This window comes from Camelus ferus, chromosome 22, assembly GCF_009834535.1.
Source record: "Camelus ferus isolate YT-003-E chromosome 22, BCGSAC_Cfer_1.0, whole genome shotgun sequence".
NCBI lineage: Eukaryota > Metazoa > Chordata > Mammalia > Artiodactyla > Camelidae > Camelus > Camelus ferus.
The window spans coordinates 15,420,254-15,433,397 of record NC_045717.1 but is presented as its reverse complement, the minus strand read 5'-3'; the positions used below and the strand labels follow the sequence as shown (position 1 = coordinate 15,433,397).

At 52.6% G+C, this 13,144-nt stretch overlaps 1 protein-coding gene across 4 annotated transcripts in view; it reads left to right on the top strand.

The window, feature by feature from the left end:
- The window catches only part of MAU2 (MAU2 sister chromatid cohesion factor), a 29,316-nt gene extending 21,327 nt beyond the window's left edge, over nt 1-7,989 (top strand). For 2 of the 4 annotated variants that reach the window (XM_032465177.1, XM_032465176.1), the window contains exons 14-20: nt 366-415; nt 617-694; nt 908-1,019; nt 3,677-3,767; nt 4,577-4,704; nt 5,071-5,134; nt 5,175-7,989. In XM_032465177.1, coding sequence (XP_032321068.1) covers nt 366-415; nt 617-694; nt 908-1,019; nt 3,677-3,767; nt 4,577-4,704; nt 5,071-5,134; nt 5,175-5,224 — 573 coding nt within the window. In that variant the 3' untranslated portion in view covers nt 5,225-7,989. Of the gene's footprint in view, nt 1-365; nt 416-616; nt 695-907; nt 1,020-3,676; nt 3,768-4,576; nt 4,705-5,070 lie in introns of all 4 variants that reach the window. The other 2 variants (XM_014552029.2, XM_006176302.3) reach the window with 1 other exon arrangement.
- Nucleotides 7,990-13,144: the final 5,155 nt, after the last annotated feature.

Below are 13,144 nucleotides of genomic sequence, written 5' to 3'. Positions count from 1 at the left end.
TGGTATGGCCTTGGTGGGTCTCAGAGGAGTTTGGCTCCCTTGTATCTAGCCCTGACCCCAGTGTCCGCCTCCTGAACAAACTGTAGGGGTTACTGGATGCAGCCTCAGCCCACTTCAGCCCTCATCCCCCACCTTCCCTCCATACAACAGCCAAAGAGGACCTAAAATGTCTGCGCTGTTGCAGGTCCTGCCTCTTCCCCCAGAAGGTTGCTCGCAGGCAGGGGATTTTAGGTAAAGGCACGTGCTGTGAGATTGGGTCAGGAAATTGCAGGCAGCCCTAGTCAATTTACTAGCATATTTGGGGCCAGACTCTCTCATGCTTAGAAATGTGGAATCATCCTAACTTGCAGATGTTTCTTTCACAGCTGTACAGTTTGTTGGAGAGGATCAATCCAGACCACAGTTTCCCTGTCAGGTAGGTGACTCCAGGCCCCAAGTTCCACTTTACCAACTATCTTGTGCTTTCTCTCCTCTTTGGGGTGATGTGAGCACTCGTGGGGTGCCAGACTGCCCCATGTACCCCAATGCCTCACACACACCCTGCCCACTCCCCTTTTGTAAATCTGCTGCTTTCACAAAAACTCCACCAAGGTGTGATACTCCGCTCTCCCCTCAGCTCGCACTGCCTCCGAGCAGCCGCTTTCTACGTGCGTGGGCTCTTCTCCTTCTTCCAGGGACGCTATAATGAGGCCAAGTGAGTACTGGGAGAGGGCAGGCGACCCCATACCCGGTACCTCCCGGCCTGGCTCACTGGGTGTTTCTCTTCTCCCAACAGCACATGCCCAGGTCCCCTGTCCCACCCTTCCCATCCCTCGCCAGGCAGGCTCTGCTCAGGGCCCCAAGGCCACTGCAGCCTTTTCCTCCCCAAAGCCCTCCCCATGGGGCCTCAGTGTCTGTTCTCACGTAGGCGATTTCTGCGGGAAACCCTGAAGATGTCCAATGCAGAGGACCTGAACCGGCTTACAGCCTGCTCCCTTGTGCTCCTGGGCCACATCTTCTATGTGTTGGGAAACCATAGGGTGAGTATTGGGGGCCAGGCTGAGGGACAGTGAGCTGGTGTGGTGCTTAGTGAGGCATGAGGGGGCACCAAGCAGCGGAGCGCCTCCCATTCTGTGCCCTGGAATGATCACATCTCAGTGACCCCTCGCTCCCCATTGTTCCATTAGGCTCAGCCAGGGCAGAGGCAGCCTGGCCAGGCAGGGCTGGGGGAGTTTGGGATTCCTGGAGGATGCATCTCTGTGCAGATGGGGCCAGTGTTGGCCACAGGCAGTAGTTCAGCAAAACCCCAGGGCTCAGGTGGAGCTAGAGCTGGTCAGGCTGCCCAGAGCTGGCAAGACTAAAAGCAGGTTCCCCTTTCTGTGTTAATACCTGGGGGTGAAGAGGTATGTCCTCTCAGCCACAATCCCAAGGATTCCATCTCTGCCCATCACATATGGTCACCCTCACCAACAGTGCCCCCTGGAGCTGGTCCCCACCCATACCAGCTAGTCTCTGATGTGATCAGTTGACGCTGACTCTCCCCACCTAGGTGTGTACATTGTTGCCTGCTCTAACCCATCAACCTCACAAGGTCTTCAATTTTTTTAAGAAAATATTTATCGGTATAAAATATGTCATGTTCATCATAGAAAGTCTGAGACACAAAGGAAATCATCAGGTGCTTACTGTCTCCCAGATCTTTCCATTGCCCACCCCTGCCCATGTGTAGGTTTTATCAGGCCATTTTATAATTTTGTATCTTGTCTTTTTCTGCACCACTGTGTCAGAGCTTTTTTTTTAATGGCAATGAGAATTTTTAAGTGATATCAGCTCCATAGTTTAGCCAAAGTCACTTTAGCTGTTTTCATGGGATAGATAATGTAGGGCACTTGTCTTGGCCCATAAAATTTCATCTGATCAAACCCCAGGACTTCCGAAGAATGAGGTTTTTTTTGATGAGCATAGAGCATCCCACCTCCCCGCATTCGTGTGACAGGCATTTGCGAGGGCAATATGCCCTGCAGCTGTGGCCTGAATTCTGGGATCATCACCACCCTGAAAGGAGGAGGACCAGTACTGGGTTCTCCCTTCTGAATGTAGCTCCACTCCTTCTAGAACACCCCAGTCACTGAGCAACAGGGAAGGCAGTGACCTCAGTGTGCAACTGGGTGTTGAACAGGGACAGAGGGCTCAGCAGGAGGCCCCACTAAGTGCAGGTTGCCTGCCTTGTATGTCAGTGTGTGGCTGTGATTACATTTCTGAATGGGGAGATTAAGGTCACATAGCCCCAAACTGCAGACCCAGGCTTGGTCTTGTTTGTTCAGAAGCTTCCAGAAGCCACCTTTAGTGGAGCAGGATGGGCAGAACAGCTCTTCAGCTGTGGCTTCTGGTTCATGTTCAGAGCAGTCCCAGAGCGAATTACAGAGCTTATTTGGGAACCTTCCCTGCTCCCTGTGTACCCGGGCCCATGTTGGGTAACATGGAGCTACCAAGAGCCCTCAAATCCAGGCCCTGCCTCACACTACTCCAGGTCTGGGGGCAGACACAGCCTGCCCTGGGCCTGCCAGGCCAGAGCATCCACAGGCATTGCCAGTTTTGTGGATGGCCTCATGCAGGCCACCTGTCAGGATCACACCAATCTCTGAAACCAGATTCTGTGCGGGCAGCCCCAGACTGGCATGGGGGAGCCTGCCTGGGAGAGCCAAAGGGGACTCTTCCTCCTGGCAGCTTCCCGAGGCCCAGCCCCAGGTCTGGAGGAAGAGAGTAGTTTTTTCTGTTCTGCTGTACATTCTGAGGTCTTGAAAGGGTTTGTTTCAATTTTGAAAAGTTCTGAGACCCACCTGGAGCTTATCTTCAAGGTGCTGGCCAGGGGGCAGCATAAAGTCATTGAACTTTTGCGTCACTGTGGAGGCATACCCTGGACAACCTGGCTGTGTTGAACCTGGGTCCTCCAGAGTTGGTTTTAAGGATTTATATGTCTCTGGGCTATGTTATAAGTGTCCCCAGGGCTGCATGGGGTTGCCACATGGGGAGTTCTCTCTGAACCCAACATTTAGGCCAGCAGGCTTGTGGTCTGTAGGTTGGATGGAGTGAAAGCAATGCTGCTGGTCACTGTAGGGTCAAGGATGGGAGTTTACAGCCCCCAGTGGCTCTCGCTCAGCTAATCCTGGGGACTGAGAGGGGTGGCACTGTTGCAGTCACATGGTGGTGTCAGGGTTAGAGGGTTAACACATCCTGGTGCCCCACAGCCCCATGTGTCTGAAGTGGCTTCCTACAAGAGCTGGCTCCTATGTAAAAGGAGCTTCTCTCTTTTGTCCATTTAGCCCTTATCACTCCGACCAGGACAGACTGCTGCCTCTTCTCAGCCTTGGGACCCTTGAATCTGTATTTCTAATCGACTCTTGATATGGGTCCAGAGATGACTGCCACCAGTGCCTTTTTTCTCCAGTTAGAAAGACACATAGAGTTGCCTGTGGCTGTGTCCCAGTGAGGAGGCACATGCAGAGTCAAGGAGTGGGGGCAGTTTATTTTACCCCGAGGCGGTCGAGGAATACTTCAGAGAGGGTCCATTTGAGATAGGCTCTGAAGTAGGAGTAGAAATTTGCCAGGTTGTAGGAGGAGGTCACAGGTGGGGCCCAAGCTGTCCCTGCCACCAGCCCCAGCCACCCCCAACTTTCCTGCTGCTCTTGATTGACAGGAAAGTAACAACATGGTGGTGCCGGCCATGCAGCTGGCCAGCAAGATTCCAGACATGTCGGTGCAGCTGTGGTCATCAGCCCTGCTAAGAGGTAAGAGATCAGGACTTCTGGGCAGAGCCTAAGGCTAGAAGATGCTGGGTAAGCCCCGCTCGCCTCTGCTTCAGACTGAACCTCTGCAGGCCACAGCCCCAGTTCTAGCACATTCTCAGGCTTCTCAGGAGGCCCTGTTTGAGGGCAGTAGGCTCATTCATGTAGTGAGATCAACACAGGGTCTGATTCAGTCTCTCTAGGACCCACAGGGCTGGTCCTTGGCATGTGGGTGAAGACTTGGGCTGTGAGCCCTGGTGCTTGGCCTCAGTTTCCTTCCCATGAATGGAAGGATGCTCTCAGTACAGGGAGAGCACTCAGCAGGTGTCACTGTTGTTACTGCTGCTCCCCCATTTACAGATTGTGAAACTAAAGTCCAGAGACATAACCAGAGCCCTGGAGAGGAGGTAGAGGACAGGTTGCTCACATCTGCAGTCGTCCTGCCTCATAAGTGAGCATTGGGTGCCTTGCTCCCAGCTAGCCCCTGGGCGCCCAAGAGCTAGCCAAGAGATCTCTGGGAGGGCCAGCTTTCACTGCCCCACCAACCCTTGTATCTGCCCCTGTGGGCCTTGCTGCTCATCCACCTCCAAGGACATATGACACAGGAACATAGGAGGGCACATGTGAGGGCTGCTGGCAAGTAGGCTTTGCTGACCTTGAGACAGGGCTTAGGACAGGTGATGCTCCAGGCACACAGAAACCCACTGGTGGAGCTGGGGTTTGACTTAGAACTCCACCCATACCTGAGGGGAGGGCATGGGTGTGGTGGCAGGCCAAAGCAGGCCCATCCTGTGCGTGTATCCCACCCTCAGACCTGAACAAGGCCTGTGGGAATGCCATGGATGCCCATGAAGCCGCCCAGATGCACCAGAACTTCTCGCAGCAGTTGCTCCAGGACCACATCGAGGCCTGCAGCCTCCCTGAGCACAACCTTATCACGGTATGGGCATGGGGTGAGGGATATGAAATGGGGGTGCTGGTTGGCTCCTCGGGGCTAGCTCACCTGGCCTGTAGCCCGGGGGGCACGCTGCTGAGGCGGGAAGTACACACTTGGCGACCATCTCCTTGCATCTCTCCAACAATTCCTAACTTAGCCTGGCCTCAGGAGCCCCCTTGGATGGGCAAAATGGCACCACATGATTCAGGCTGCTTCCTGGGGTCTCATCTGACTTGAGTGTGGAAGACAGAGGGCCCTGGCTGGTGACCAGCCCAAGGAGGGCAGTATTCCAGGTGCAGACATGCAGCCCAGCGTACCCCTGCTCCTCTCTAGGAAGGACCTCACCTGTGTGTCCTCTCCCTCCTGCAGTGGACAGACGGCCCGCCCCCTGTGCAGTTCCAAGCTCAGAATGGACCCAACACCAGCCTGGCCAGCCTCCTGTGAGGCCCCTGGAGGCCACTCAGCTTCTCGGGGCCTCCGTGGGACCTGGTGTGTCCCTGACTTCCACCCAGACAGCAGTTGAGCTTTCCTTGGAGGCGTGCTGGCGTGACCATCCCCAGGCTTCTTTCCTGACTGTCTCCAGAGCTTCCAAGTCCCTGGGGAGTGCAGAGGGCTGATTCCTGTCCTCCCAGGAAGGGCCTGCTGGCCATTCTTGCCACGTACCAGGATCCAAGGCCTGCAGGTGGGATGTTGGAGTCGACTTTGCAGAACCATCCTTCAGAGTGGACTTGAACTGCCCATCCTGCTTTTACATCTGAGTCATCTTCGAGGGAGTGTTTCTGGGTGGGGACTGGGGTGCCAGCCACTGGCTAGGTCCTGATCCTGCGTGCCGAGACAGTTGGTGCCCCCAGGGTATCACCACAACTTCCATCGCCTAGACCTCTATGCTGGGCTAGAGTGTTTGCTCATGGCAGCTTACAGTGCCTAAAGGCAAGACACCAGTTTCTGTCCCAAAATTAGAGGGAAGAAGAAATTGCGCAAAAAATGCGTGTCTCACAACAGTGCTTTTCCCAGCTTGCCTTTCTCTCCAGTGTCCATCCTTCTGAGAGCTGGGGCCTCTGGTTAAGGACTCTGGGGGACCCAGGAACTTGGCTTCCAAACATCTGCACCTTGACTGGATTCACTGTCCAGCCATGGGAGTGCACGTGCTTGTATGGGGTGTGCATGTGTGTGCATGCATGTGTATGCGTGCGTGTGTATGTGTGAGGTAATTCACAGAGCTGGAGCCTGTGTTTGCACCAGCTGCCTTCCCCTGTCAGTGTCCATAATGTGGGGCAGGAAGCAGGGGAGAAGGAGAGGACCTTCCTTAGCCCAATTCAGGGTGCCAGATCAAAGAGGCTTGCTTTCTGTCAGCTCTGCAGCCTCCTTTGCAGAACATTTGCAGATGCCTGAAGCTCCGCCAGCCTGCAGGCAGCAGCTTCCTTGGCCCCCTGCCCTGCTTTCAGGGAGAAGGAGGAGGAGACCTCCCTGCCCTGGTCTCAGGGCAGCATTGAAACCTCTTCTTAAGCTGGACCCCAGGAGGCTCTGCCAGGCCCAGTCAGTGGTTCTTGGTTCTGTATTCCTCTTGGATATTTGAGGAGGGATCCCAGGTGATGGTGGCATTGGAGGCAGTCAAGGCCCCCTTTAGCTTCTGGCTCCTGGGAGCATCTCCCCGCTGAGGGATGGTGAGTGGTTTTGCTAGTCAGGGCTGTTTGTTGGTTCAAGTCTTGTTACCCAGCACTGTGAGGGCTGCCTCTCGAAGCCTGTGTCTGTGACGGAAGGAATGTTGGAATCGCTCAGGTCAGCTGCTTGGGCCCTGAGGCCTGGGTGTGCCTTAGCCACAGGCAGGGCTGTCAGCAGGCCTCCCTGCCCTGGGCCACTGCCCTCACCAGGCCTGCATCGGGGCTATGCTACTCACTTGGGGGCCAGCAACAGGCACACAAGTGAACCACCAGTTGAAGGGACAGCTGGCTGAGTCTAGTCCTAAGGGGACTTGCCCCCTCTGTGTCATCCTGGGTCACCCAAAAGAGCCTGGCGCTGTCCCATCTCCATGTGGCTGCCCCCTCGATGACACCCCTGGGCCTTTGAGGCCTGCAAAGGAGGGTGTGACACCTGACTACAAGCTGTCCCCATCCTGTCTTCCTCCCCGCTCGAGGGTGCCCCTCAGGTCCTCTCCTCCACCCAAGGGACAGAGCCCCGGTCTCACTACAACTGCATCTGCAGGCCCAGACCCCACACTGTCCGACCTCTTCCGACCCACATTTCTTCGATCACGCTTTACATCATGTTTGTCTCTGCGTATTTATTTAAGCCTTTCTTTGCTTTTAGGGCATTTTGTACGTAGAGCTGTTGACGTTAAGAACCTCAAAACTTAACGTCTGTCCTGATGTTGAAGTGCTTTCAGTGACCACTCTGTTATCTATGTATATGTAAAGTTAAGGATAAGTTCTTAAGTTTACAGTTAAAAATTCAGTACTCAATATTTAATATTCCACTCTAGATTTATGGCAGCCAAACCGCGTGTATGGGCATGTGTGCATGTGTGAGCTTTGAACCTCCCCTTCGCTGCAGCACCTTTCAATTACATAAAGCTGTCATAAATACCTTCCTGTGAGTCCAAATTCAGTGCCTCACAGTTTCTCAATCGTAAGAATTGAAGACAGGCAGCAAGCAAGCCCCCAAGGAGACATTACACCTAATGCTATATAGCTAAGTGTTAAGAAGAAAACATAAATAAAAGCTCCAGATCCTTCAGCATACAGGGTTGTGAGGGAGTAGCAGAAAGATTCCTGTTGGCAGGTAAATTACTGAAAGCTGGGTCAGACCCCTTGTGTGCTTCTCCCACTTCCTCTTATCAGCAGTGGTGGCCCTCAGGGCCTCTGGGTCTGGGAACACTGATCCAGGAGGCACCTGACACATAGCTGCCTCCCCCCAGTTGGGTCACCACAGTCACCGATGGGAGAGGCAAGGGTCCTCTCCCTGGGGTAAGCACTCCCCATCCCGCTAACTGGGAACACAGGCAGGGAAATCAGAAAGGGCTGCCTGGCACAGTAGGTAAATACATTGATTGTGTTGTCTTTGTTTATCCTTAAAAGAATTTTAAGTATGTTTGGCATAATGTCTTTTAATGCATTTGTTGTAATATCTTCTATTTTTAGCAGCCTGTAACTTCAGCTGGTGCTTTTAATCAGGAAAAAAAAATTGTAAATATAAAACCTTGTTTAAAAGATACAACCATAGAACATAGCTTCTCGTTTGTAGATTTCTTTTGCTATATATTCAGAGTAAAATAACTTGCAGGAGCCATCACTCACGGTGTCTTTGCTGTGCTGTCTACCCCTCACATGTGCTGCCCCAGGGACTCTGACCTTCCCCACCCACCCAGCAGGGCCGCAGGGACTTCTGCTCTAACCTACAGGGTGTGAGGATACAGAGCCCCCCTATGCTGGACTGCCCGACCTGATGGAAACCTGAATCTTCTTCCTCTCTGATGGTGATATGCCTCAGTCCAGCCCTGCCTAGAGGGGAGGGAACCCTGAGACATTGCACACAGGCCCACGGCGTTGTCTCTTCCTGGTGCTTGCCAGACAGTCTTCCTCACGCGCCTGGTGTCCTAGTCCCTGTATTGTTAGAAAACACGTGGGCCAGCATTCATGTGGGTTTTTTTCAGTTTTGTTTTTGCTTTTTCCTTTTTGAAGTGAAAGTCACGTAATGTAAAATTAACATTTAATATTTATAATTTAGTGGCATTAAATACATTCACCATGTACAACCAGCACTTCTGTCTAGTTCCAGAGCGTTTTCATCACCCCAAAAGGAGACCCTATCTCCATTAGTAGTCACTCCCCATTCCCCTCCTCCAGTGCTCCCCGCCTCCCCACACACACTAACCTACTTTCTGTTTCTATGGATGTGACTGTTCTGGGCATTTCATATAAATGGAATCACGTAACATGTCATTTTGTGTTTGGCTTCTTTCACTGAGGCTAACATCTTTTCCATATTGTAGCTTGTGTTTTTCCACGTTTAGCTCCTATCAGTTCTTCATTCCTTTTTTGTGGCAAAATAATGTTCTGTTGGATGATGGATGGACCACATTTATCCATTCATCCATTGATGGGCTCTGTGTTGCTTCCCCCTTGTGGTTATTGTGAGTAGTGCTGCTGTGAGTGTGCATGTACATTTTTGTTTGTTTGTTTGAATGCGTGTTTTCATTTCTCTTGGGTTGTGCCCTGCTATTAATGTGCATGGATGGTGCCAGGCTGCTGCCCATGTTGCATCAAAAGCCTCATGTTGCTCTTGTTCCTGTGCCCCAAGATGACGTCTAGGTGGCCTTGACTGCTCCCTTCCAGGGGCACATCAGAGGACTCCTTTGGGCCAGGGTCCCAGGTCAGAACTGTGGGCCACTGGATGTGAGAGTGATTTGACACAGCCCTGACTGAAATGATCCCCAGCATAGTGACATGGTGCACAGAAGCTCTTGGGGTCTGCAAAACACACTTGGAAAGCAGGTGACAGGAACTCAGCCAAGAAGTGTCCACAGGGCTGAGGGAAGGACAGGAACAGGCTTCACAGAGGATAGCAGGTGGCCAGGGCAGCTGGCCTGAGCATCAAATGGCTGGGGAAGGGGTCACTACTAGTCTTAGACACACAGCCCCAATCCTCAGAAATCCTGCAGGTCACTCTGCCCATTCCTAGCCGTTTTGCCATCTGTCTGAGCCCCAGTCATGTCTCCCACCTAAATGCTGCCCAACCTCCTCCCTGAATGGTCTCAGAATGTTCTGTGGTCATTCCCAGCTGTCCCCCTGCCAGGGGCACTCTCCCTGTGGCTACTGGGTAACACTGGGGAATGTCCTGGTCCAGGCCTACCACATAGTGGGTGGGTCCATAGGGCAGCCCAGATGAAAGTGTGCATGGCCCAACTCCAGACAGGTTCAGCAGATGCCATCGTGAACTCCCGCCCACAATGACTGCAAGTGTCAGCATGCCCAGTCACTGTGGCTGGGTCCCCTCCCCCCCCAGAAATACCAACAAGTCCCTGACATCCTGCAGGGAATCCTGACCTTACCCCCACAAGCTGATGGGGGCCTGGGAGTTTAAAATATTCCTGATGTGTATTGGCTTCCCTCCTTGGCCTCCTTGAGCTCTTTGGATTTACATTTCCCCACAAAGAAAGCTATTTAGGGAGAGTCCTACCATGTTCCAGTGTGTCCAGCACTTAACATCGTCCTTGATTTGAACCACGCCATCTTCTTCCCCCAGTACAATCCCAGTCAGCTCAGAGCTGCCAACTGGAGACTAACCCCTGCTGGGGTCAGAGTAAGGCGGGGCCCCCACCCCACTGGGGACAAGGGGCGGAGGCTGGGTGGGCGAGGGAGTTAGACCCTGAGGGCCATGGGGGCCCCCTCCCCAACGCTCTAGGAAGGGCTGCTGCTCATTCCCAGAGGGTTGGGGAGGGGAGGAGGGATTGCTGACAAGTTAAAAGTTTATCTCACCACAAATTCATACTCATGTGATGAGATTACACTGCGATTGGTTGGGAAAAGAAGAAAAGATTCATTTCTATGTGAAGTTTATTTTCTTGGTACTTTGATATTTTTGATACTTGTTTTGCAAAGACTCAAAAATAAAGGGACTATTGCAGTGATGCTTTATGAAAAATACAATAATCTCAATGCATTAGAGCTGTGACAACAAATGTAATTTTCAAAATCACGACATTCTTATACTAAATTAGGAGTTTGTGGAAGACAGATCAGCATTTGTTTGTCCCATTCCTATCTGTATACAGAAAAGCTCTCTGAAACAGATCCCTAGAGATGGTCCACTTTGTCAGCGTGTGTTTGTTTAGCTTTGAGTGTCACTTCTAACCACGATTCTGAACATCTAGTGTCTATGCAACTTGGAGTTCAGGCTCCATCTGCAGTTAGGCTTGCTCTGTCCAGAGCAACGGTCTGTGTGGCCCTGAAGGATGTCTCACTACTACAGGGTTCAAAGGGTTAAGTACAAACTGCTCAGAAGTAACGTCGTGAACCGGAAGTGTATCTACCACTCTGTCATCTACGTGTGTCACCAGCTGCAGCTGCTGGCCCGGCCCCTCCATCTTCAGCCACCAGGGGGCGTGGGCACCCTGGGCAGTGTCCCCACTTGGCAGGACAAGCAGGCTAGGAAGGCTGGGCTGGATGTTGCCAGACTCCAATGTAGCCTGGCTCTGTCCTCATCTGCAAGGATGTGGACTGACCTTTACCTCAAGGCCTCTCAGTTCCCCTCCTGTAACATGCTGATCTCTGTGTTTCTCCAAGTGTCAGGCCTACACCATTCCCTCATTTACTCGCCAAACATTTATTTGGCACCTACTGGGTGCTGGGGACACAGCAGGAAGCACACCAGACAAAGTCCCTGCCCTCAGGGAGTGGACATTCTATAGGGAGCTCTATGATGGACCTCAAATGAGCAAGTGCTGGTCTGCCTGTGAGAGGAGTAGCACACTGTAGGATGGAACAACCAGGAGACAGGTTGGGGGCTCTGTGACAGGACAGAGGGGAGACCTCCCTCAGCCAAACCAGTGGGAGCTGGATGATACTTCCAGCTTCTGCTACACAGCCACTAAGACCATGGGGAGGAAATCGGCCAGCCCTCAAGTCTGGCCAGTCCAGATAAGATGCTGGGTGTGCATTGGGACTGCCTGTGGCGTTCCAGAAGGCAGGGGCTGCCGCCCGTGCCCGCTGCCATCTCAAACACAGCTGATGCCTGGGTCATGTCCAAGAGGACATTGATCGATATAGGCAAAGTGACTGAGGTCCCCTTGTCCAGGCGAGGGTTCGAATCCCTGGGTCCCCTCAGGTTCTTCTCCCCTCTAAACTAGGCCCACATCCTGGAACCCAACTCAAGGGTGGAGGTGGTGCAGATATGGCTGAATCTGAGGCAGGGGTGTGGGTCAGAGGGTGACAGTGACAGAGATGTGGTCACTAACCCCCATGAATAACATGGACTCCAACAGTAGGTGACCAATAGCCAGAGCGCCCCTGACACTACCAGGAACTAACCAGAGTAGATGCCTCAGAGCTGGGTCCCCAAAATGAGTACTGTACCCCTAACACCCTGCCCAGTGGCCACCGTGCTGTTTCTGGAGACACCCCCTCCCCAAGAAAAGGGACCTCATCTCTCCAAGAAGTTCTTCCTGCCTGCGGAAAATTCCTCTGTCTTCTGGCATCAACAGAAGGAAGTCCCAGCAGGGCCACACCCAAATCCCTCTTTCATAGGATCTGTTTCTCTCTTAGCATCTAGTTTTCCTGAGACCTAAAACTTTGACTTAAGGAGATTATTTTTCAGGGATTATTTGCCCCTCCCTGGCTGTGTTCTGGAATAGCCACAGGTCATGACCGGGGTTGCCCTGGTTGTGGGACACCCTTGTACCTTGTCTGCAGGGTACAGGGCCAGGTGGGCTTTGCACAGAGACAGACCCCATGGCAGCATCAACTCAGTCCCCAAGATAAGATGAGGAGCCCATGGCCACATCATCTCTCTCTGGATTCTTCCAACCTTCAAAACTTCACCTCCTCATTACTCACAGCCATACCCTTGGTGAGAATGATGGGTGAGTGCTAAGCATGCTCCCCTCTCCTCATAGTTCTCATGAAAAAGGCCAGAACCTATATCTGGCCACAAGAAACCTCCCCACACAACAGGATACATGTTAGTGATGCAAGGGACACCAAAGGCATTTTGATCGATGCCATGTAGGCATCTGACAAGCGTTGGGGCACCCAAAGGAATCACCAGTTCAAGGTCACAATTTGGGACCAAGGTAGATTTTTTTAAGCCAATTAATCTCTTTCCCAAGCCACACCAGACTCTGACCTTCATGTCTAACCAATTCCTCTGAAGGTACTAGGTTGTACTGTCTCCCTCTTCCAGATCTCTTGTCTATGTTTCGGCAACAATCCAGGAGAAAATTCTCATAAAGAGGGCCAGGGCCTCGGTGAGCAGATGTGTTAGAGGCCGAGCAGCAGCAGGAAGAGCCTGGCCTGGTCTGGGTGGAAGCCAAAGGCAGCGAGCCCTGATGGCTGCTTCCCCGCAGATTGGTCTGGAGGCCTTAATATGGAGGCAGGAAGCAACTGGGCAGTGACAAGGAAACTTCCCTCACAAAGGCACACAAGTGACCCACGGGGCGCGGCCCATGACTGCCCACTGGGGACTCCTGAATTCCACTTAAGACAGCAGACAGGACGCCGCCTGTTCTGCCACTGGAGTTTAACAACCACGAAGGTGCAGTGAGTGTCTGTGGTCTTTGAGATTCAGGCTGGCTCTGCCAAGAGACCGGCTTGGCTCTCGCCTTGCTGTTGAGCTTGCTCAAGTCATAAGCTCTTTGCATGCTCCTCATCTGGCAAATGTTGAAGATGGACTAGCTGATTTCTGAACTTCCTCTGGGTCTGACAGTCCTTAACATTGTATTATGTACAAG